Below are 22,872 nucleotides of genomic sequence, written 5' to 3'. Positions count from 1 at the left end.
ATTCTGGACAAATGGAGTGCTTCCATTCCACATACACTGTAACTATAGCATGGCATCCTGTGTACTGGGATGTAGATCCTGAATAGCTTTCCATCCAAGTGAGAGTTAAATCAAGCTTTCAAAACAAGTGCTGCTTGATTTGACTTGCATTTCCTTCCCCTGTCAACACTGGCAGACTACCTACCTGACTTTCTTTTCGGGCTGTGGGGGTAACTAGATCTGGGAGGCGGAAGGAACAACCTTGATATTGTAAACTGTTCAAGGCAGTCACTGCTTCTGCACAACAGCAACTGTGTGAAGAAAGCCTGGCCCAGCTTGTAGCACTTGTACACAGTAGAACAGTTTGTAGACTTATCGCTGCCATTTCTATAACCATTTTCCCGAAAGCAAAACACTTCACAATCGCAGCATTTTACTCCCCATGTCACTACTTCAGATTGAGTATAGGGGATAGTTTGCAAAGGCCACTTTTAACAATTTTAAATGCCATATTTGACAGCTGCTACATAGCAACTAAACAAAAGTTCATCCTACATGAGTTACAAGTCAAAACCACCTGCATCTGTTACAAAAAGTTAGTGGGTGGAACATGGCTTTGAGGACACTGATACGTGGCAAAGGTTGCAATGGAAAAGCCAAGTTTATTTTGTAGGAGGTAAAACATAGTTCTCTGAAGATCTAGTTCCTTTGTTCTTCCTTGGATTAGTGGTGCCAACACTGTGCTTCAGTATTGCATATGAAAACTCTAAAATGCTTTGTGTCGTAATGCCAGTGATGCAATTTAAATGTTCCACAACCTTAAAAAAAAAATCTCCCTTATTTTGGGCAACAGAGTAGTAGTTCTAGATCTTAAATCTTTGAGTATATGTAAAGGAAAACAAAAACTTGATTATAATCTACCCTATGGCTCTAATACTGTGCTATCTAGCTGCTATGGGAATACAAATAGAAAAAACACTAGCCCTCTGCAATTGCCAATTGAGGATCCTGGTAATGGAAGCTTTCTCCCTTAAAGGGGAAGAATTTATTTTTTAAAGCAACTAACGTCTTTTAAATAGGATCTCTTTTATATTATAAAACACAGGCTGGCTGTTTGGGGGGAGATTGGTGCCTTATGGGATTACTTCTCTCCCCCCCCCACCCCTTCTGTCAATGGAAGCCTTTGGATACAGCATGTTCTAGGACTCGGAGTAAGAAAGCTGCAGGCTTCTCAGAATAGGTTTGAAAAGTAACGAGACATGTTAAATTCCCAACCTCCCCTTGCCCTGCAGTATTAATATATTAAAGGACTCCACCTTTATTATACTCCCAGTGCACCACACCTGTCTCCCTGTACTGTGTAAACAGTAAAAGATGCAAAACTTTTTTAGTTCATGTAAGCCTAAGAACTGCACTGTGTATTTCTTGTCTAGCAGTACCTGATTCCAGTATTCAGGATTTAGTATGAAAGCGCTTGTGCTGATGACTCCAACTGCCAAGAGCATGAAATCTTCCTTTACTGACAAAAATTTTGCTCTGTATAATTAAAACAGTAGTAATAGCTGCTTTAAACTGAAACTGTTCTGTATTTCAACAGCTGAGTGTTGTAGCATTGATATTGTGTATTTGGAGGTAAACAATTTTAGTGGCATTTTAATCTACAAAACACACATACAAATTAACACTTTTAAAAGCCACTTCAGGCTGATACTAATATCTTCAACTTAAAGTCCACTCTCCCACTACTTAACTTATTTGTTTGGCTACATTTTCTTAAAGATAAGAGAGATCCTCCCAGTCTGCCTATTCTACAGCAATGTTGCTGAAGCATTTTGACTTTTATAAGCATGTGGAAAAACTGAGAACACAAACTGTAAAAGGCTAGAAAAACTGGTATTAGTTTTGAGGAGTATGCTAATAACTCTTATTATACTTGGCACTTCTGTAGTACTTTGATCCATAAGTGTTTTCAAAAGAGCTTTGAAGACAATACCAGCCTAAGAGGCAGGTAAATATCACTGTTCTGCAGATGGAGAAAGATGCAGTGCACCCAGGATGACAAACAGTCGCTGTCAGAGCTGGGATCAAAACTTGGCAAATTAAGTTAGTCATACTTAGAACCGATTATTCCCAAATACCACTTACTACGGAAAGGAAGTCATGTATGGACACACTGTACACTTCTTGACATTTAATAGAATTAGCAACTTAAATCCAGAAACCTCAGTCCCAGATTCTTAGTTCACAAAGAATGGTCTGTTGAGTTGTATTGCAAATAACTGTGACTCATATTTTCTAAGTACACTAAGCACTTTCTCTAATCTGTATCTGCTGCGTTATAATGTGTCAAATAGACAACTATGAAACTGCAGCAGATGGATGGTAAATGCACAAGAATATGTGACCCTCACATGCTTTTTCCCTCCCCTCTGAGCATAAAATCAATATTACTTCAAATGTGCCCTGGGGCATAGGTGGTACTTACATCTGGAGTTCACTTGGTGTTGAATTCTCAATAGAAATCTTTAGTAAAGTATCATAAATGATGTTCCGCATGAGATAAGTTAAATCCAATAGGTGCATGCACATCTTATGCAACTGTTTCATAGGAAGTAAGCAGCCATTATGTCCTAAAGTGGAGATTACACATGGTCAGCTATATATTTTATGATCCATAAAATTAGATTATGAAAAATATTAGCCATTATGACCAAGGCAGTCTTGTGTACTGAGTTGCTTATGGGTAAGATTTTCAGTAGTGACCACTCTAAGGTGAGGCACCCAAAACTTGAGACTCCATAAAAGGGTCTGACTTCGCTCAGCAAATTCCATCAATCAGGCCCCTTTAAAGGGTCTCAAGTACAACACCCAAAAATCACAATTCACTTTGGAAAAATTGTGGCCTTATAGAACTGCTTTTAATAATATTAATCTTATAACAACATCTTGCCAAACAGCCAGAAGACCAGTTACCTAGATGTATTTCTTCTTGGATGCTAACTGCGGGGCTCCTCACTCTGTGATGTGTAAAGTTTCTTGCTTGTGTCAGTCAATGGTAGAAGGCTCTTGTGCAGATTTCTATCATTTGACAGGTAAAATGAGGCCCAGGACTCACCCTAGGAAACACCCCAGAGTAGGGAGAACACTTTGAAGCTTTGGGCTTTCCATTAATAATAACCACACTGGCGAGTTTCTCTCTGTCACTTCATGCTTGATTTTACCAGATTTTACAAACGATTAAATCTGAGATTATTTGTTTCAGAGTCTAGTGGTAACTGCATTTAGTCTTTTTTAATTTCTACACAGTTCCCTTTTATTAATACTCTTACCTAACACCTCCAGAAGCAACTCAACATAGGCAAAAGGAGTTGGCACATTGATCTGGAAGCGTAGAGCCTTCAGAATGGCAAGTTCTGACTCCACCAAGTTCTGTTTTGTGTATGAATAGTCTAAGGACTGCAGAAATTTCAGAACTGTGTTATTGTTAATTATCTGGAAAAAACAGTGATGGGTGATTTTTAAAACTAAAACTGCTGCTGTAAGACGTGTTCTCTCAAGCTCTCAGAAGTTAACCTGCATGATGGTATGCTGTTAATAGTTTCTTTTTGAGTTGAGAACTAATACAATTTTTGTTTAACTTGACTTCTAAGCTAAAAATGGAAAATGCAAGCTGAAACTATTACCCTTTGCCAGGTAGTAGCACATCTTGGGGTTTTGCAGGGCTGTGCCCCATTGGAGCAGAAATCAGGGATGCTGAGTTTAGGTATTTTATCAGTATAACTTTTTTTATTTATACAATATACACATGTCCTGGAACAGAAGTGGTCACACATGGCAGACAGGCAAAGCCCTCCCCCTGCAATCTCAGCCCTAACACCATTGCCCACTTCCCAGGAAGTATATTTGTCCCAAGGGCCGACTCTAATTAGAGAGATTAAGGCAGAGAGCAAACTCTTGCTTGCAATATTTTCCTCAAAAAGAAAATACATCACAATACTAACAACAACACAGCATTTCTTCAGACTGAATAGGGCATCACACACACTAAGAAAATGAACTTGTAAAGCTATGTAACGGCATCATCTGGCGACTCCCTCCATTAACAATGTTGGGTTTTGATATCGTGGTGTATTTAAGAACCAAATGGTACAGGTCATGCTTACTCTAAATAATAAAATTGTTAACTTCTTTCATTGTGAAGGTGCGGTGTACAATTTCCAGAGGCATAACAGTTACTGTGCCCCAGTGCAAGAGAATCTAGATTTCCCATGCCAAAATTATCCTGGATTACATAGTCACTGCTCTCCTTTGAAACAGTAACTCCTTTGGTTCGGAGTTTAGATAAGATCAAAATCTAAGTAAGAGTATACTGTACTGCTAAAAATCTAGTGTAAGAAAGTGGTTAATTTGCTCACATTGTAGTGAAAAGAAAGTTTGCTTGCAAGCTGAATGCAAGACACAAGCCGCAGCACAAATGTGTCACACATCTGTGCTTTCAAAGTGCCCCAGATGTTGTCCTCTCCTTGTTCATTGTTTATCCTTGACTCTTCGGTAGAGTTATAGCTCTCTTCTACATGCTTAATCATAAACCTGCAAGAAAAAAAAAAAGCTAACTATGTTAGGAACCATTAGGAAAAGGATAGATAAGAAGACAGTAAATATAATGGCACTATATAAATCCATGGTACACCCACTCCTTGAATATTACATGCAGTTCTGGTCACCTCATCTCAAAGAAGCTATATTAGAATTGGAAAAGGAACAGAAAAGGGCAACAAAAATAATTAGTGGTATGAAACATCTTCCATACAAAGTGAGATTAAAATGACTGGGTCTGTTCAGCTTAGAAAAGAGAAGAATACAGATACAACAGAGGTCTATAAAAGTCATGAATGTTGTGGAGAAAGCGAATAGGGAAGTGCTATTTACCCCTTCACATAACACAAGAACTGGGGTCACCTGATTAAATTAATAGGCAGCAGGTTTAAAACAAACAAAAGGAAGTACTTCTGCACACAATGCACAGTCAACCTGTGGAATTTGTTGCCAGGGGATACTGTGAAGGCCAAAAGTATAACTGGGTTCAAAAAGGATTTGTAAGTTCGTAGAGGACAGGTTCATCATTTGCCAAGATGGTCAGGGACACAACCCCATGCTCTGGGTGTCCCTAAACCTCCAACAGACAGAAGCTGGAACTGGACGACAGGGAAGGATCATTCAACATTTCCCTGTTCTGTTCATTCCCTCTGAACCATCTGGCACTGGCCACTGTCAGAGACAGGGTATTGGGCTAGACAGACTATTGGGATTGCCCAGCAGGACCATTCTTATGTAAAAGATCAGCTCTCAGAAAAGTTGTGTTTTGCTAACAAAAGGAAAAATACCTTCTACATGTATTCAGAATACTTTACTCTCAATATACATACCAATTATACTTGTAATTAAATGACAGGAAAGGCAAAGCTGCAGATATAAAGATACTCCATATCTTCTGCCTGAGCAGTGCAGAGTACATACAGTATAACTACTACAGGTATAAGAATTGCATGTTGTCTTTGCTTGGGAAGTTACCTTTCAAATATTTCAACTGCTTGATATCGTGCAGATTGGTCCAGGAACCATTTTTCACACAAAAGAAATACAAATTCTGCAAAAAAGTGCAATTAACAGTCATCACTGGAACTGATGGATAAGATGGACACACTTTATCAAAAAGTAAAAGTAACTAAGCAAGACAATAAGGAATCAGACATGATAATTGAGTCAGCCTTTGTAGAGAGGCCACTAATGGGAGTTTATACAGAGGATGTTACTAGTAAAGCAAAAAGAAAAGGAGTACTTGTGGCACCTAAGCTAATAAAGCAGCATCCTCTAGCTAAAACCAGGAATTAACTAGACCTCATTTGACTTGTTACCATTCATTACAGGCAACAGAGACTGCCATCATAGCAAGACCAAACCACTGCTGGCCCACACAACAGTCACCATACTCAGGTCCCCTTTAATGTCACTGCCTGAATGGACAGAGCATTTTTGGATGGGAGTGTACAAGAACAAATACCATACAAATGTTTTTATTTGGGGTAAAAGGTGCAGCCATGAATATATCACCACGAACTCTCTCATTTTCAGACTTTCTGATTTAATCCCACATTTGCTTTTATGCTTTTTAAACATTTGTTTCTAACTTTGCTCACAAGATGTTAGCTCAAATTCATGTTTTTAATTGACATGTTGGTTACCTTAGAAACCGCACTCTAAAGAGTTCTCACACTTGTAGCAGCTGCTACAACCCCTCATGTCTGTATATTTACTAATAGTTTTGTAAATTCATGAATTTCCCTGTAGATTACATTATTGCTGATCATAAAGAAATTTTCCTACTGTGGTGTATAACTACATAAGTATACAGCAAATACCAGCCTACAGCCAGCTTAGTTTTCATATAAAAACATTAGTAATCCTTGTACTTTTGGGAGCCCTAAAGTTCAAGAATGAACCACATGCACACAGAAAACACCTTGGTGCACCTGCAGTCTGGCAGCAGAGGCTCAGCACCATAATTAATTTGTATTTTATTTTTATCTCTAGTTTTGAACCTTCTGCTCCTTCTTTATAGGATGCTGTAAAGGTAGTTTCATAATCTGTAAAATACCTTATGTAATTTGGCCCGTCACACCAAATGAGTCTGAAACTCCTGTTCCAAGGTAAAACAAGGTGAGAATCAGTCCTATGTACTGATTTCCATAATCTCAGACACACACCCCAAACCTTTAGAGCAGAGTAAATTTAACACAGATCTGCATTGTGCTCTGTAGAATATTACAAAATATTCATTGAAGGATAATAAGGATTTGTAAGCACACGGTGCGTACAAATGCACAAACCAGGCATTCATGGCATGTGGACACAGACACACAAACATATACAGGCTGACAAAGATCTGCATCTCTCACCCACTATCTGGGTCTCTTTGAAGCATCCTGCTTGATCCGACAGCTCATTCAGATATTGTTCATTTTCTGTAGCTAAACAGATTAAAGTATCTTCAATGATCTCAGGAGCAACAACTCCAAAGACTGGCTCCGGGGTGCGAAACCTCGACACTGCCTGTGCCTCTGAGCTCATCTCAGCACTTCTGGCCAGTTCTCAAACAATAAAATAATAACAGCGTTATTTTGATAGCACTGCAGCCGTACCCACTATGGTAATTATTAGCGAGGGCACCAGGCAGTGCCTGGAACAAGGCGGCGGTATAATCAGGAACTTTGCTACGGAGAAATTGCACCTCCTCAGTCTGGATGTGCGCCCTGCGTGTGACCGGAATCGTGCCGGAGTTAGTGACAGTCCACACGTGTCCACGTGCGCCCTTGGGTCAGTGTGGCGGGGGCCGTCACAGCGGCGGGCCCCAGAACGGGATTTCAACCAGCCTGGTGCTTCCTCGGCAGAACAGCCAGTGACGCCCCGACCCCGGGGCAGGGCCCCGACCCCGGGGCACCCGTGACCGCCGTCCACCCCTCGTGCCGCTCGGGGCGTCGCGGATGGCAAAAGGAACAAGCTGCGGCCCCACGGACGCCAAGGGCACACGGGTCCAAGGCGGAGGCAGGGTGGCCCGTCCCCCCGGAGGAGGCTGGAGCCGGAGAGGGCCCGGCCTGGCCGCCACCTGGCGGCTCCGTGCCGGCTCCCCCAGGCCGCAGCCTGGCAGCCGGGGCCTCTCCCAAGAGCCTCCGCGACCCCCAGGGCGGGTTCACGGCCGCGGCGAGCTGGGGAACCTGCGGCCTAGGCCTGGGCAGGGCTGGGGGGCGTTGGGGGGGGGGGCCCAGGCCGATGGTGGGAGCTGGAGGCCGCGGCAGCCTCGCCTGCTCGGGGACATTTTTTCCCTCCCTCATCGCCTCGCCTCGCCTCGCCTCGCCTGCCGCCTCTCAGCCAATCACACGACGCCGTTGCCCGTTGCGTCGGGTCACGTGGCGGTCGCTCGAGGCGCCCCAGCGAGTCACTTCTTCCCGCCTAAAAACTCGCCAGGAGCCCCTGAAGCCACTGACCCGCCCAATCACAAGAGACGCCGCCGTGGCGCTCGCTGTCACGTGGGCCGCGTAACCAATCGGGCGGGCGCACTTGGGCCCCTGGCGGTGATTGGCCGCAGGTCCGGACCTCCGCCGCTCTCGCGCCCTCATCGAACGTGGCGGCACGCGCCTCACGCCGATGGCCGCGCGCGCGCCCGCAGCGGATGTGACGTGCCGCTCAGTCAGGCCGGCGGGCGAGCGGGGGGCGCGGCTCGGCTCGGCGGGGAAGATGGCGGCGCCGCGGGAGCCGGGCGGGGGCGCGCAGCGGACGGAGCCGGAGCCGCGGCGCGTCGTGCAGCGCGCGGAGGGGGCGCTGCGCCAGCGGGCCCTGCAGCGGCGGCTCCGGGGCCGCAACCTGCTGACGGGGCTGGGCATCGGCGCGGTGGTGCTGGGCATCTGTATCCGGCCGGGCGCGGCCCCCCGAGCAGCGTGTGTCCCCCCCGGGAGGGGGGGTGCAGCTTGTGTCCCCCCCGGGGGAGGGGAGTTGGGAGGACCGCCGGGGGTGGGGGGGGAGCAGCGTGTGTCCCCCCCCGGAGGGGGAGGGGGGGTGCAGCGTGTGTCCCCCCCCGGAGGGGGAGGGGGAGGGGGGGTGCAGCGTGTATCCCCCCCCGGAGGGGGAGGGGAGGACCCCCGGGGGAGGGGGGATGGGTGGGAGCAGCGTGTGTTCCCCCCCCCGGAGGGGGAGGGGAGGGGGGGTTGGGAGGACCCCCGGAGGGGGAGGGGAGGGAGCAGCGTGTGTCCCCCCCCCCGGAGGGAGGGCGGGGGCGGAGGGGAACCCCTGGAGGGGGGGGGTTTCTGGCGGTGTCTCTTTGTTCCCCCCCACACACACCATGTTTTCCTGAGCGGCCCCTCCCCAGATGGCTACACCTTCTACAAGATCTCCCAGGAGCGATTCCTGGACGAGCTGGAGCAGGAGGTCGAGGCTGCCCGGGCCCAGGCTGCCAAGACCCCGGCGAACTGAGACCCTGAGCTGGCCGGGGCTGCTCCCCACTTGGGATGGACCCAGCTGGAACTGACGCATGTGCCAGGGACCCGCCGCAGCCCGACCCCTCCTGGGTTGCATCTGCCTTTGACGTGCCTGGCGCTCCCTCTGGTGGGGGGGGTCGTTGCAGTGTGTGGGGGAGGGGGGTTCCCTCCCCTGTGCGGACCAGGCTCCTGCCACCGCCAGTTAAACCTTCAGGCTGCAGCTGCAGATTGTGGTGCAACAGCACCAGGTTTCTTCCCTGACCGGCTCCTCTGCTAGTCACCCCTGCAGCAGGTGGGCCAGGGCCTCAATAAACCTGTCTAAATGATTCACCAGAGTGGGTTTGTGAAATGCTAGCCCTGGGCCTCCCCAAGTGGGGCCTGCTAGGGGGGCACTTGGGATGGGGGTTGGTGCACCATCCCTGTAATATCTTCTTCTTGGTGGAAATACACAGGTGGGAGCTTAAATGAGGTCTCTGAGGCCTGGCCCAGCAGCCCCTGGTGCACTTTGTAGCTATTTAAGAGCAAATGGGGAAAGGTGGTAAAATAGTAAGTGTCTAGGACCACGTTTGTTGGCTGCAGCGGTAGTGCCAGTGTCAACAGTGTGCCCTTGTTGCCAAGAAGGCCAATGGCATTTTGGGATGTATAAGTAGGGGCATTGCCAGCAGATCGAGGGATGTGATCGTTCCCCTCTATTCGACATTGGTGAGGCCTCATCTGGAGTACTGTGTCCAGTTTTGGGCCCCACACTACAAGAAGGATGTGGAAAAATTGGAGAGAGTCCAGCGAAGGGCAACAAAAATGATTAGGGGTCTGGAACACATGACTTATGAGAAGAGGCTGAGGGAACTGGGATTGTTTAGTCTATGGAAGAGAAGAATGAGGGGGGATTTGATAGCTGCTTTTAACTACCTGAAAGGTGGATCCAAAGAGGATGGATCTAGACTATTCTCAGTGATAGCAGATGACAGGACAAGGAGTAATGGTCTCAAGTTGCAGTGGGGGAGATTTAGGTTGGATATTAGGAAAAACTTTTTCACTAGGAGGGTGGTGAAACACTGGAATGTGTTACCTAGGGAGGTGGTGGAATATCCTTCCTTAGATATTTTTAAAGTCAGGCTTGACAAAGCCCTGGCTGGGATGATTTAGTTGGGGATTGGTCCTGCTCTGGGCAGGGGGTTGGATTAGATGACCTCCAGAGGTCCCTTCTAACTCTGATATTCTATGATTCTTGGGCTGAATATGGCTGCATCATGAATTCCTTGTTTCCTGGTGCTGAGAGGAAGCATGGGGAGGTACCTGGCCTGGGAGTGCCACACCCTCTGTTTACCACCTGGAGGCAGAGGAGGACGTAGCACTGGAGTAATTCTGCCCCAGGCTGTGAAGAGCCCCTGGTGAAGTGGGGGGTTGGGGGGAAGAGTAGAGCCATGGGAGAGGCTGATACATGGAAATGTGCCTGCTGGCCTCAGGGGGAGAGTAAGTCCTGCAGGGACAGTACTTGCTCATGCCTTTCTAAGTGCATTGTGGTGGTCGCACATGGCTGCAGAGTTCCCTGGAGTGAGTTGTGCTTAACCTCTGGCTAAGCAACAATCTCAGTTCAATCTGCATTGTGGCCAGGACCCAGCCCCATGGGGGAAGCACTGGATTGCCCAAGCCATGGTCCCTGTTCTGCAGTCATTGCCACAGGTCAGTGTGCTTGAGGCATTGACCTTACGGGGCCTTGGGGAAGTGGGCACTAGACCTGGAAGTCAGTGACTCATTCCTTAAAAGGTGATGCAACTTTGAGAATATGAATAAAACCAACTTTGAGGTGAGCTGCCTGTGTGACCTTCAGCTAATGATTCCTGTGCGCCTGCTCAGATACTCCAGGGAGAGGAAAAACCCTGTAAGTGAAGTAATGGGGGGGAAGGTGCCTGTATGCTGCCTCCAGGGCCCACTGAATTAGATACAAAGGTGATGTGCTGCCCTTGGGAAAGGGGGTACAAACCACACTCCTCACTGCCAGAAAAGGCTCCTAGGGAAAGGGTAGCTCTTAATGCTCCTGGCCCAGCTTGCAGGGGAAACACTCGGTCCTTTGCCCCTGTGAAGAGCAGACCTGAGCCCAGGGGAGCAGCTCCAGTGCCTGCAGTTATCTTTGCCTTTTTCATGTTCCAATAAAGGCCTCTGGAAAACTTGCTTCCAAGTTGATTATTGAGGTGGTGGCAGGAGGCCAGCTCTGTGCCTCAGGGACTGTTCCATGCAGCCCACATTTACTTAAGAGGCTTAAAAGTAAAAGTGGGTTGGTGGGGGGGGGGGGCAGGAAAATGAGATTTTCCAGCTCATTGTACTATGTCCTGAATTTACAGGCAGACAGGCCTCTCCTGCTGCAGCCAGGAGAGCAGGTATATTACCTACTGGCCACCTTCCCACTCCCTCCCTGCCATGGACCCAGCAGGGTTTTTCCTCAGTTTGAGAAAAACCTCCCACCCACATCCATCCTACAGGAAGAATTGATTTGGTTACAAGATGCTCCAGCTGCTGTAATCACACCCCCGCCCCAAGCACCATGCAGTCAGCGATCGCCATTTGATCTGTTTTATTCACAACCACTGTACAGTCTCTAAAAAGCCTTTTACAACAAGGTCAGTCTGTGTCCTATGGAGAGGCAGGGCTTCACACTGCAGCCATGGGGCCAGAGCGGAAGCCGAGCTCCGAGGCTCCCTGCTGCACATACAAGTCTGATGCCCGTTGCCCAGGAGAATGGCTTGGCACGAGGGTGTAAATGCACTTGGCCTGCTGCTGCTCGTTTATGGTTCTGGGGCAAAGAGGCACTGAGAACGCAGCCCCTGCGCAGGGGGCAGCACCCCTCTCACTGCAGGGGGGCGGTGGCTCCTGACGAGGAGTAAAGCACAAAGGTGAGTTGCCATAAAGGGGAAGGATGGTGTCTGCACATGCATTTCCTACAACCCAGGCCCTGCCTTCGGCAAACATGAGCCCAGGGGCCTAGCCCAGGGTGTCCAGGGACTAAGACCAAGTGCTATCCGTCCAGGGCATGAGTACAGGGAGAGGCAAGACCAGCCATGCCCCAGGCAGCCTGGGCCTGCATCCATGGTGGCCCACGCAGTGGCACTCGCCCTGGGGGTGGGGGTGGCTCTGGTGCTGTTCCTGAAGGATTCTGGAAGCGCACCTGAAGAGCGAGGAGCTGAACGGGGAGATGGGTTCAGTGAAGGGCTGGGACTCAGCCCAGCAGGAAGCATGTCTCAGCTGACACCACGAGGGGGCGCTCTACAGCAAGGCTCCCCATGGCTCGGTGATGGGGAGTTACCCCATCACAGGTCCTACCCCACTCAGTCTCCTTCCCAGCCCCCAAACCTGGGGGTGCGCGAACCGGGCTGGCTGGGACCCTAGTGCTGCCACCATCAGACTTCACACAGGCACGTGGGGCCCAGTGCAGGCAAGGCAGGGCAGATCCTCCCCGGGGCTGTGGGACAAAGCCAGGAGTCTCTGCTGGCCACGCTCCAGGCAGTGGGTGCCCGCAGCCGACACCATGGGGCCCAGTGCCCTGCTCCGCTGGGACAAAGCTGGGAGGGGCACACAAGGGCAGAAGGAGTCTCCATTCCCAGCAGCAGCAGCAGCCGCCGCCACCCCTGCCCCACAGTGCCAGTGCTGTCTCCACACACGGAGGAGCCTGTGGGGCAGGGCGCTGCCTGGTCAGCTCACAACAGGGCCTCTCACCGCCCCTCCATGGCAGCTGGTGCATGGCTGAGGTAGTCCATGAAAATCAGTCCTGGCAGGCTGGTCACTGCAGAGAGAGGAGAAGGGGGTGCTGAGCCGGCGCTGGCTCCCAGCAGGGGGAACTCACCCTGAGGGGCCTACAGGCAGAAGCCACCTGTGCGTGCTCTCGGGGGCTCAGAGCCCCATGCCCCTCCACAGAGGGGAACCCGGGCCGTGTCGCTTTGGGGTGTGCGGTGCCACCAGAGCACATGCTCCAACACCACCTCTTCTGTGCCAGAGGGAGCGTGTCCCATGGAGAGGTGCCACCCTGGGGCTCGGTGGGATGGGACCCTACGGCCCAGGAGGCCCCCAGCAGCCCCCTGCTCTCACCATTCGGCTGAGGTCTCCGGCGAATGACACCCCTCTGCTCGGCCGCTGCTCCTGCGAGCCGGTACTGCTGCCGCTCAGTGAGTTCCTGCGCATGATCCCTGCTGGGAGTCAGACGGGGTGAGGGGCCGGGGGCCACTGCCTCCCCCCACAGAGCAGCCCCCCAGGTGCCCACTGCACAGCCTGGCGTGGGGGGACATCTCCCCCAGCAGGCAACACAGTGCTGTTAATGCCACCTCCCCCAGGGCGGAGACCTGAGGATCCTCCATGCAGCCCAGGGTGCGGCCCCCAGAGAGCTCCCCACAGCGCATGCCCTTGGGTCCTACAGCCACCTGGGGGCCCCGGGCAGAGAGAGCGAGGACAGGGGGGGGAGGGGGTGCCAGCAGGCAGCAAGCGGGGGCCAGGTGCCAGCAGGGAGCAGCGGGCCGGGTACCTGTGGGCTGCGAGAGCTCCAGGCGCTGGAGGCTGTTGCGCCGGGACGGGTTGAAGCTGCCCTTGGAGAGGCGTCTCTGGCGGCTGGAGAGCATGGCGGCCGGGGAGACGATGCCCGGGGGGGCCTGCTTCCCCATCCGGAAGTACAGCTCCTCAATCTCCCTCTTCTGCACAGCCTGCAGCGTCTGCACTTCTGAGAGGTGCCTGGGGACAGCAGGGCCGTCAGGCAGAGCAGGGCAGGGGGCAGATGCCTGTTTCTAGCCCCGCTGCCCACAGGGAGGAGACTGGCAGGAAGCTGCCTTACTCCGCCCCGGGCAGGACTTGGGGTGACAGCTCCCCAGCACTGGCCTGGAGCCCCCTTGAGAGCTGCCCTGCTGGGGCAGAGGGGACGAGCCTGCCCCTCTCCCTGGAGCCAGAGGCGCTTGCTCCCCACCCCCCGGCAGCGCAGCATGTGCCAGTCCCGCCATGGGTAAGGCCTAGCCCGGGGCCCCCACTCACTTCTGGCGCAGGCTCTGCAGCTCCTCCCAGATCTCCTCGTCCTCGCTCTCCGTATCATCACTGCTCAGGTAGGACAAGCTGCGGGTGTAGCTCATCCACACCGGGCTCACCACGGCCTGCTGAGGGCTCTCGGCACCGCCCGCCGCCGGCCCCTCCTGGTCGCTGTCCGCCAGCGCCACCGGCGTCCCCTCCTCGGCCAGCAGCTCGTCCGGGTCCTGCACCGGGGTGTCGGGGACAGAGTCTGAGTCGGAGCTCGTGCTGCCCTCCAGGGCGGAGGAGCTGGGCACTGAGGGCTGGGAGGAGGTGCCAGCCACCCCCTCCCAGGGCTCCGGGCCGCTCTGCTCACGGTCACTCTGGCTCGACTGCCCCAGGGGGCTGTTGGCTGGGTCCTTGGATGTGGTCACCTGGAACCGGCCCAGAATCTGGGGCTTGGCCTCTGGGAAAGAAAGGGGAAGGGCAGGTTAGCAGGGAGCCGGCTCAGCGTGGGCCAGGGCAGGTCTGAGCACCGGGCGTGGCTCTCCTTGCACTGGTGGGAGAGCTGGCACCAGGCACTCTGTGATGCCAGCCCTGTCCCCACCCAGGGCTGGCATCACAGCTCAACCAGCAGCTGCCACCCTGAACCCTGCCTGGCACAGGCCTTTACCTTCGTTGATGGGGGACAGCCGGGCCTTGGCCGTGCCGGGGGCGGGCGACTCTGAGACGATCAGGTGGCTGCTGGGTTTCAGGGAGCAGGGCGATACCTAGGAGAGAAGCCGGTGAGCCAGGCCAGGGAGCACCAAGCCGCCCCCATGCAGGGTCCTGGCCCACAGCAGCATCCAGGGCCACCTAATCCCCAGCAGCAGATGGGCCAGGGATTGAGCTGCGGCTCCTTGGCTCAGGCCCAAGCCTCTGGATTAACAGGCTGCTCCAGGCCTCGCTCCGAGCCAGCAGCACTGCCCCAGCCCAGGGGCAGCGGCTCGTCCCCCGGAGTAACACCAGCCCCAGGGCTGATCTAACTGGTCCCAGCAGGACCTGCCCCCTGGGGCCCTTCTGCCAGCTCTGCTGCAGCAGAGGGCATGGCCTGCAGCCGGTCCCTTCCCACCAGCCCTACACCAAGAGCCAGGGTCTCACGCCACTCGGGGGCTCCCCTGGGGGCATGTCCTGGCTGTACCCCCCACGGTCTTGGGGCCTTCCCAGCCTAGCCCCTTCTGGCAGCTATTTGACCCACCTCATGCTGCAGTGCCCATGCCCCTTCTGGGGGGTGCTTACCGAGCCGCTGTCCACAGCAGGAGCTCTCACCGATGACAGCGGACTCTCCCTGGTGCCGCTTCTTTCCAGGCCCTGAGGGGCAAGAGCTGGCCCCCAGCCCCCTGTGACACGGGAGCTGGTGGGCTCCTGGGTCCCACTGCAGCGTGGCGCTGGCTCCACCAGGCCTGCGGGGCCAGGGGAGGTGAAGTGCGCCGGCCCCAGGTACAGAGCCGATGGGCGAGGTATCGGTGCAGAGGCCAGGGGCCCACCTGGCGGGGACACAGCCGAGGAGATGGACGGCAGCAGCGTCTGGGCCATGCTCATCATTGCCAGGGAGACCATTTCAGCCAGCGAGAACAAGGGGGAGGTGGCAGGAGACCAGGGGAGCGCAGTGGGTGCGGTGCTGTTCCTGGGGGGGCTCAGGGGGTCCAGGCCTCCCCTGGGTGGTGTGGTGGGCAGCAGGGAGCCCCCAGCCTGGGGCCCGGGCACGGCAGTCTGTGAGAAAGACTGGGATGTTGGCAGCTGGTACGGGGCCAGGCCGGGCGCCGTTAAGAAGGAGGGCCAGCTCCACGCAGCTGCACTGGGGGAACCTGTGAGGGAGAAAGGGGTGAGCATGTGGCGGGGGGGAAGGGTTAACCATGTCCCCCCTCCATGGCTGGGTGCTTCCCCCTTCCCTCCCATCTAGGGTCCCCATATCCCTGCCCCAACACCCGCTTGCTCCCTCTCACTCCCCCTGTCGCTGGCTGCTCCCTTGGTGGGGCACAGCCTGGGCGTTCCAGCCCTGCCCAGCCACCAGCTCGGCTGGGCGCCAGGAGCCTCTCCGGCCGAGTGGGGCCGTGGCCGGGCCCGGGGAAGGTGGGGAGGCCAGGGTCCGAGCCAGTACCTGGCGGTTCTGCTGGGAGCAGAGGCTGCAGCCCAAGGGGCTGGGTCCCTGGCGGGGTGCCTGCGAGGCTGAAGAGGTCGTTTTCGAAGGGAGAGCCGCTGAGCGAGGGCTGGACCGGAGACGGCTCCAACTGGCCAGGGCTGCTGCAGCCCAGGTCTGGGACAGAGGCAGAGGCAGGGAGTCAGTCCTGGCACCGTGCAGCCCCGATGCTCCCGAGCAGCAGCCCTCCCCCCGCTGGGGCCAACTTGTGCAGCTGCTGGCCAGGGGGTGGCACAGGCCTCTCCCTGTGTAGGGCAATGCCACCTGGCTACCGCTGCCTGGGCACCCACTGGCCACAGGAACCGCCCTTTCAAGGCAGACATGCTTCCATCACAAGCCAGTGGGCAGCACAGGGTGGCCCAGCCCCCCAGGGAGGGGATGTCGCAGGCCCAGGGAAGGGGCACCCCATTGGAGGGAGGCAGGGGATGGTAGGCACATACCGCTGAGCGAGGACGAGGACGAGATGGAGCGCGAGAGATCTTGTAGCTGCAGCTCCGCCTGCCAACAAGAGATAGGGCCTGTGATGGGCCAGGCTGGGGCCGCGGCAAGCTCTTGCCTGCACGCGCCCCACACACTGGGACCCCCCGGCAGAGCCCGGGAAGCTAGAACACGGATGGGGGCGGAGCGCTCACCGGGAGGGCTGCTCACCGGGCAGCTGGAGAGCGAGGGGAGGTGTTCAACGGGCGCACTCACTGGGGGGTGGGGGGCCAGGGGTCTGCTCACCGGGGCCAGGGAGGGGCACTCACCAGGAGGCAGGGGGCTGCTCACTAGGGGACGAGGGGCGCTCACAGGGGCCAGGGAGGGGCACTCACCGGGAGGCCCACTCACCGGGAGGCCGTTGATGGCAGCAGAGGGCGACAGGCTCTCGGGCTGCGGGCTGCCATCTGCCCTGGCAGCACCTTTCCCGTCCTTGCGCAGCAGGGTCTCCACGCGTTGGATGATGTCCCGGATTCGATGGATGAAGCCGTCCTCCTCCGACTGGAGGATGAACTCGTTAGTTACCTGCGGGGCCGAGCAGGTGGGTCAGTGCTGGGCACGGGCCCCCCAAACGCTGCCTAGCCCAGCCGGGCCCTACCCTCACCATGACAGCCGCGATCTCCTCCGGGTTGTCCCCGTCTAGGTCGAACTTGAAGGTCACCATCTTGTTGTTGTAGGTCTGCAGCTGGCACTCCACCACCCGGTCGCTCTTGTCCGAGATCTGCAGTGCAGGGGCAGCTCTCAGGCAGCTGCGGAGACCCCCCCATGCCACCCCGCCCCGCCGGGAGCCAGGTAACACACAGGGAGGGGCCAGTGCTTGCTGTCCCAGGCCTGTGCCAGCCTCGCTGCTCAGCCTGTGCAGACGGGTGGGTTTGGGGGGGCCCTTTTGCCCCCGCAATGGAAACGTGAGAAGCCGGTCGGCGCTTCTGCCCCCCACGTCCTTCCCTGTGAACTGCACGTCCACATGGGCAGGCGAGCGGGACCCTGAGTGCCCAGCTGGGGCCGGGACCCGCTTGGAATCAGGGAGATGGGCCCAGGAGCAGCTACTCCCCAGGCACCCCCCGTTCCCTGCCACCCTGACCTCCCCCCGACAGCCCCCACCCCACACTCCCCATTCACAGCGAGTTTCCGCCCCCTCGGGGCCCGTGGACACAGGCAGGCGCCTGGTGGCGCTTACGTTGGTGATGCGGAGCCTTGACCTGGCTCGGCGCCGCAGCAGCTTCCCCGCGGCCCGCTTGGCCGGCAGCTTGGCGTTCCGCTCGCCGGCCGAGAGCCCGTCGCAGCCGTCGCTCAGGCCGGACGCCACGTCAGACGCGTAGCTGGGGGGCAGCCCCAGCACCAGGTAGCACCACAACACAGGGGCAAGAGTTACTAAGGCCTGACCCCACCTGCGCCCGTCATGCCCCAAGCTCCCCCTGCCCCAGCCCAAGCCGCCCCGTAACTCACCCCGATCCCCATCTCAGTGGCCAGTCCCAGCCGCTTCCAGCCACCACCTCCCGGGGGGCGGGGGGGGGGGAACAACTCCTCCCACTAAGGCTGGGGCCATGGCTACTCTGCCACCGCCCTGCTGACGGAGCAGGGCCCAGACGTACCTGTCCACTGGGGAAGAGAACTCGCTGGCCGGGGCAGACGGCAGGCGCTCCGTAGGCGAGCTCACCGCGATGCTCTGCAGGGCAGAAGCCAGAGTGAGGGGGCATCAAGGCATCCCCAGCAGCCCCCCAAAGGGGAGCTCCAGGTGCCCCTATGGCCGCGCGAGGCCCCACTCACCACGGGGAAGCAGCTCTCTGACTGGACAGCTGGTGGGCTGAAGGGGTCCCTGGTGGAGAAGGTGCCAGAGTGGCAGTGGGTCAGGTCTGGGGAGTCCACGAACCCAGAGGAGCTCAGGTACCCATCCGTCTCACAGTCAGCTGGGAAGCAGAGAACAGGGTGAGTGGCCAGCCCAGGTGCCCATCCCACCAAATCCAGCCCAACCCAGCCAGCAATCCCTCGCTCCCAGCTGTTCATGGGGGGGAGCCAAGGCAAGCTCCCCACAACAGCTCTTGCACTCCCCCCTCTGCCATTTCTCGCCCCCCTTCCCCAGGAGAATGGGAGAGAAACAGGAGCAGCTGCCTCGAGCAATCACTGCCAGGGCGCCAGGTTCCAGGCTCCCAGCAATGCCAGCCGCAGATACCACCGAGAGGCTGGGAGCTGCCCTCCCTGCGCCCCAGGGAGACGCAGGCCAATGCCAGCCATGCCCCCCCACCCTGGCCAATGCCAGCCAGACCCCTCCCCCCGCCCCGCGCCGGGGTGCCCACGCACGGTCTACGTACAGGTGGTGGAGGAGTAGCTGGTGTGCCGGTACAGGAAGTGCTGGTGCTGATCTGCCTCGGGCTCCTCGGGCTCCGGGGGGAAGGTGCCCCCAAAGACGGAGTCCCCGGAGCCAGGCGTGGGCGGCGAGGGCTGGGGGGTGGTAGGCACCGGGGGGCACTTCAGCTCCTCCAGCAGGGGCAGGATGCCCAGCTGCTTCTCCTGCTCCTGGCGCAGCAGCTCATCCTGTGCCCGCTTCACCTTCTCCCGCTTGCGCTTGATGGCGACCACGCGGTCCCGCACCGCCTTGGCCACCAGCTTGTAGTCCGCCTCGCACACAAAGCCCAGGGTCACCTGCAGTGGGGGTGGGGGGCACGTCAGACCCTGCCCTGGCACAGACTGGCAGAGCAATCTGGGCACCCAGGGAGGCAGTGAGCCAGGCACAGGCGAGGTCAGGGCACCAAGGGCGGGGGGGACGAAGGGGGTGGAGCTCAGTTGCGCCGGGGGCAGCCCAGGCAGAGGGTAAGATGGTCGCTGCCCCGGAATGGCCCCTGCCCAAGGAGCAGCGCCCACTACAGACAGGGAAGGAAAAGCCCTTGACTGCAGCACAGACCCCAGCGGCGAGCGGCTCCCCCGTGCCAGAGCTGTGGGCAGCGTGGGTACGTGGAGAGTTGCGGGGCAGGGAGCCCAGGACCAGGGCTGGCCCAGATCATTGTCTCCCTGCCCAAGGTGGGGGCAGGGCTGCTGCCCCTCCCCACGTGGGCACTTACCATCTCCTGGGCCACCTCCTCGGCCACGTCCTTGTGCAGCTCGAAGAGGAACTCGATGGCGTTGTTGTCCTTGTACTTGCCATGCAGCTTCTTGGTGTCGTCCATGCGCAGCCAGAGCTTGAGGCCGGACTTTACGCCGTCGTCCTCCTCGGCCAGCTCCACGTGCACACCCGTGTCCTCCTGGAAGAAGGAGTGCTCCAGCAGGTCCTGGATGGTGTACCTGGCGGACAGGCCAGGGTCAGCGGGGCTTGGCGCAGCCTGGGCACCCCAGGGGGACGCTGCCCAGACGGGAACCTGGTACAGGAAAGGGCCACCTGGCACAGGGACCCCACCCAGAGCCCCGCAACTCGGCTCCCTGCAAACCAACAGCACCCCACCCAGCATAACTGGCGCCAAGGGGCAGAGCCCAGCACAGACTGAACCGCACCGGGGCACCTTAGCTCATCTGGAACCCGGGCCGCCAGCCCAACCCAGCCAGCCCCCTCCACCCCAGAGACCTCCAACCCCTCAGCCTTGCCCCCGCAACCCCAGGGGCCCCCTGAGCCCTGCCCCACCCCACCTGATCTCAGGGGACCCCCCAAGCCCTGCGGCCTGCCGCACCCACCTCTCGGCCTTGTTCATGCGGATGCAGCCCTCAATGATTTCCTTCAGCTCTGGCACCTTCACCTTGTAGAAGCTGTTGGGTTTCATGCCCTGCAGGGAGACACCCCAACCGTCAGGCAGGTCCCAGGCCAGGCTGTGCCCAAGCCGCTGAGACACCCTCTGCGCTTTAGCTCTGGCAGCAGACGTCCCTGAACGGGCCGGGGGCCGGACTGAGGCAAGATTGGCCCTGCGAGCAAGCAAGTGAGCGACATCTGGGGCTGCCCTCTGGCTCCTGGGACCCGGCTCCCAGTACTCTCAAGGTGAGCGTGGAAGGGACCCCATAGGGAGGGGCCCTGAGGAAACACCCCCCACCCCGGGGACGGAGACCCCTATTCAGGCAGGTGAGAGCCAGTGGCTCAGAGTGAGCGGAACCACCCAGCACCAGTCCCTGATGGGCCAGGCAGAGCCCAGTGCAGAACCAGCTTCCCGAGCCATGCCCCTCCCTGCCCTGAGCGAGGGGGCAGAGCAGTTCTGGGGGACAGGAGGTCATGGAGCAAACCGGCCCCGCACTGGATCTGGCTGGCTCAGGGTCGTAAAGGCTGCAGGCTGGCCCAGGGCAGCAGATCGGACCAGGTTCACAAACAGCATCCTGGTTCCGCTCCATTAACACTGGTGGCTGTTGCTCCCAGGCCCCGGCACGCCAGGGAGCTGCACATGGACAACCACGTGGCCTCCACCAGACAGAAACCTGGGGAGTAGGGCAGGGGCAGCTGGGAGGCACAGCTACAGGGGAATGGGACCAGCCTGCAAGGGCACCCAGGCTCCCCGTTCTGTCCCCAGCCAAGGGGATGGACAAGGGACCCAAGAGCTCAGCAGTGGCTCATGGCTGCCCAAGCGTCTGGGCATGGAGCTGCTCCCAGAGCAGCCTCAGGAAGGGGGAAGCGTCTTAGCTAAGGCCCAGGCTGGCGTTGAGTGACTCCTGGGGGGAGAGGGGTCCCCGGAACCGCAGAGTGGCTCCGGTGAAGGGAGGGGCGCTGCCAGGGGGGAGGAGGGGTCCCCGGGCCCCTAGAGTGGCTCCAGAGGGGCAGGAGTTTCCCTGGCAGTGCGGTGCCAGCCGGGGAGTCCCCGCATCAAGGCGCACACGCAGCCGCTCACCGAGGTGACCTTGCGGTAGATCTGGGCGGCGTTCTGGCACTCCGAGTACGGGTACTCCGTGGTGGCCATCTCCAGCATGCACATGCCAAAGGCGTACACGTCCACCGCCTCGTCGTACTTCTCCTCGTACATCTCGGGGGCCATGAACTCCGGGGTGCCTGGGGGCAGAGGGGACACGACTCAGCGCCGAGCTGCCCCCCGGGGCTAGAGGGCAGCAGGGCTGGCTAGCCACACCCTGCCAGCCCAGGGTCGGGGGCTGGCTGCAGGGGAGGCTGCACTCCCTGACTCTCCTCTCGGCAGAGCCAAGCTGGCGTTGGCCACCCCAGGGGTCCCATGGCACTGCGTGCCCCCCAGACTGCGAGGGGCCCCTCAGCCTGGCCCTGAGACCCAGGGGAACCCGGCCGCTCGCATGCCCAGCGCCCCGGTACCTATGACGCTCTTGGCGAAGGAGGCCCGCTTGAGCGTCGCCAGGCCCAGGTCCCCGATCTTGACGGAGCCGGTGGGGCCCGTGATGAAGATGTTGTCACACTTGAGGTCGCGGTGGATGATGGGGGGCGAGCGCGTGTGCAGGAAGTGCAGCCCCTTGAGGATCTGCCGGCTCCAGCACCGCAGGACCTTCAGCTTCATCTCCTTGAAGCGCTTCAGGTAGCTGCAGGGGCGACATGGGGGACATGAGGGGCAACTCCAGCTGCTCCCCACCCAGCACAGAGATGCCCCGGGAGAGGCCAGAGCCCAGTGAGCCACCAGACCCAGCCCCTGGCACCAAGCACATCGCGCCCTACTGTCACCAGAGCCTGGTCGCACCCCTTCGCTGCTGAGGGGAACCCGGCAGCGCCTGCATGGGGGCTGGCCTGGCTGAGACCCCCGGCCAGGCACCACCCAAGCTGCCCGGAGCCGGGCAGCAGGGTCCCGGCGCGGGCTGCGTGGAGACTCTTCTCACCCAGGCAGTGCACACAACGGGCTCCGCAGGAACGGGTGGCGCTGCGGGTGCCAAGGGCCAAGCAGGAGCCTAGCAACGGCCAGCAGCCAGAGCTGCCCGGTGCCATGCGGCACAGCGCCGGGCGCCGAGATAAGGGCGTCCGGGACGCTCTGACGGCTGATCCCGGAGCCGCCGGGCTGTGCAGTGGGGGCTTGGGGGCCGCAGAGCGCCTGGCAGGCCCGGGCTTTCCCACAGCACCCCCACCAGTTCTCAGGCCCACCCTGGTAGGCGGCTGCAGGCCAGCGTGGCCGGGAGGAGCTGCGAGCTCTGCCCGGACCCTCCCCAAGCCCCTTCGCGCCAGGCAGGGGCGGCTTGGAACGCACCTGGCCCACATGCTGGTCAAGCAACCACAGCCGTCACACGCAGGCCAGACAGGCTCCCCTGCCACCCGCCAGGACCCTTGCTCCCTCTCCGCCTGCCACACAACCCCCCCCGCCAGAACCCCCGGCTCCCTCCCCC

General features: G+C 57.5%; 3 protein-coding genes across 5 annotated transcripts in view; 1 reads left to right on the top strand and 2 right to left on the bottom strand.

Annotated features, from left to right (window-relative positions):
• Window positions 1-641: 641 nt before the first annotated feature.
• CNTD1 (cyclin N-terminal domain containing 1) lies at window positions 642-8,195 on the bottom strand. The gene is made up of 8 exons (XM_074940568.1): window positions 7,882-8,195; window positions 6,936-7,127; window positions 5,551-5,626; window positions 4,395-4,569; window positions 3,309-3,471; window positions 2,465-2,609; window positions 1,419-1,515; window positions 642-797 (listed from the first exon to the last, which is right to left on the bottom strand). The coding sequence occupies exons 2-8, from the start codon at window positions 7,105-7,107 to the stop codon at window positions 642-644; spliced, it is 984 nt and encodes a 327-aa protein (XP_074796669.1). The 5' UTR covers window positions 7,108-7,127; window positions 7,882-8,195.
• Window positions 8,182-9,332, top strand: COA3 (cytochrome c oxidase assembly factor 3). Its single transcript, XM_074940402.1, has 2 exons — window positions 8,182-8,440; window positions 8,900-9,332. The coding sequence occupies exons 1-2, from the start codon at window positions 8,182-8,184 to the stop codon at window positions 9,001-9,003; spliced, it is 363 nt and encodes a 120-aa protein (XP_074796503.1). The 3' UTR covers window positions 9,004-9,332.
• A 2,237-nt stretch (window positions 9,333-11,569) lies between these two features.
• The window catches only part of WNK4 (WNK lysine deficient protein kinase 4), a 28,294-nt gene continuing 16,991 nt past the window's right edge, over window positions 11,570-22,872 (bottom strand). Inside the window, exons 3-20 of one of the 3 annotated variants that reach the window (XM_074940714.1) lie at window positions 21,863-22,083; window positions 21,435-21,592; window positions 20,302-20,390; window positions 19,698-19,917; window positions 18,951-19,281; window positions 18,409-18,548; window positions 18,234-18,307; window positions 17,819-17,960; window positions 17,246-17,362; window positions 16,993-17,166; window positions 16,605-16,662; window positions 16,126-16,281; window positions 15,264-15,832; window positions 14,659-14,755; window positions 14,016-14,451; window positions 13,519-13,721; window positions 13,089-13,189; window positions 11,570-12,786 (exon numbers count right to left, since the gene is read on the bottom strand). In XM_074940714.1, coding sequence (XP_074796815.1) covers window positions 12,784-12,786; window positions 13,089-13,189; window positions 13,519-13,721; window positions 14,016-14,451; window positions 14,659-14,755; window positions 15,264-15,832; window positions 16,126-16,281; window positions 16,605-16,662; window positions 16,993-17,166; window positions 17,246-17,362; window positions 17,819-17,960; window positions 18,234-18,307; window positions 18,409-18,548; window positions 18,951-19,281; window positions 19,698-19,917; window positions 20,302-20,390; window positions 21,435-21,592; window positions 21,863-22,083 — 3,289 coding nt within the window. In that variant the 3' untranslated portion in view covers window positions 11,570-12,783. The remainder of the gene's footprint in view (window positions 12,787-13,088; window positions 13,190-13,518; window positions 13,722-14,015; window positions 14,452-14,658; window positions 14,756-15,263; window positions 15,833-16,125; window positions 16,282-16,604; window positions 16,663-16,992; window positions 17,167-17,245; window positions 17,363-17,818; window positions 17,961-18,233; window positions 18,308-18,408; window positions 18,549-18,950; window positions 19,282-19,697; window positions 19,918-20,301; window positions 20,391-21,434; window positions 21,593-21,862; window positions 22,084-22,872) is intronic. The other 2 variants (XM_074940715.1, XM_074940716.1) reach the window with 2 other exon arrangements.

This window comes from Natator depressus, chromosome 27 (genome assembly GCF_965152275.1).
Source record: "Natator depressus isolate rNatDep1 chromosome 27, rNatDep2.hap1, whole genome shotgun sequence".
NCBI lineage: Eukaryota > Metazoa > Chordata > Testudines > Cheloniidae > Natator > Natator depressus.
This window is presented reverse-complemented; position numbering and strand designations above follow the sequence as displayed.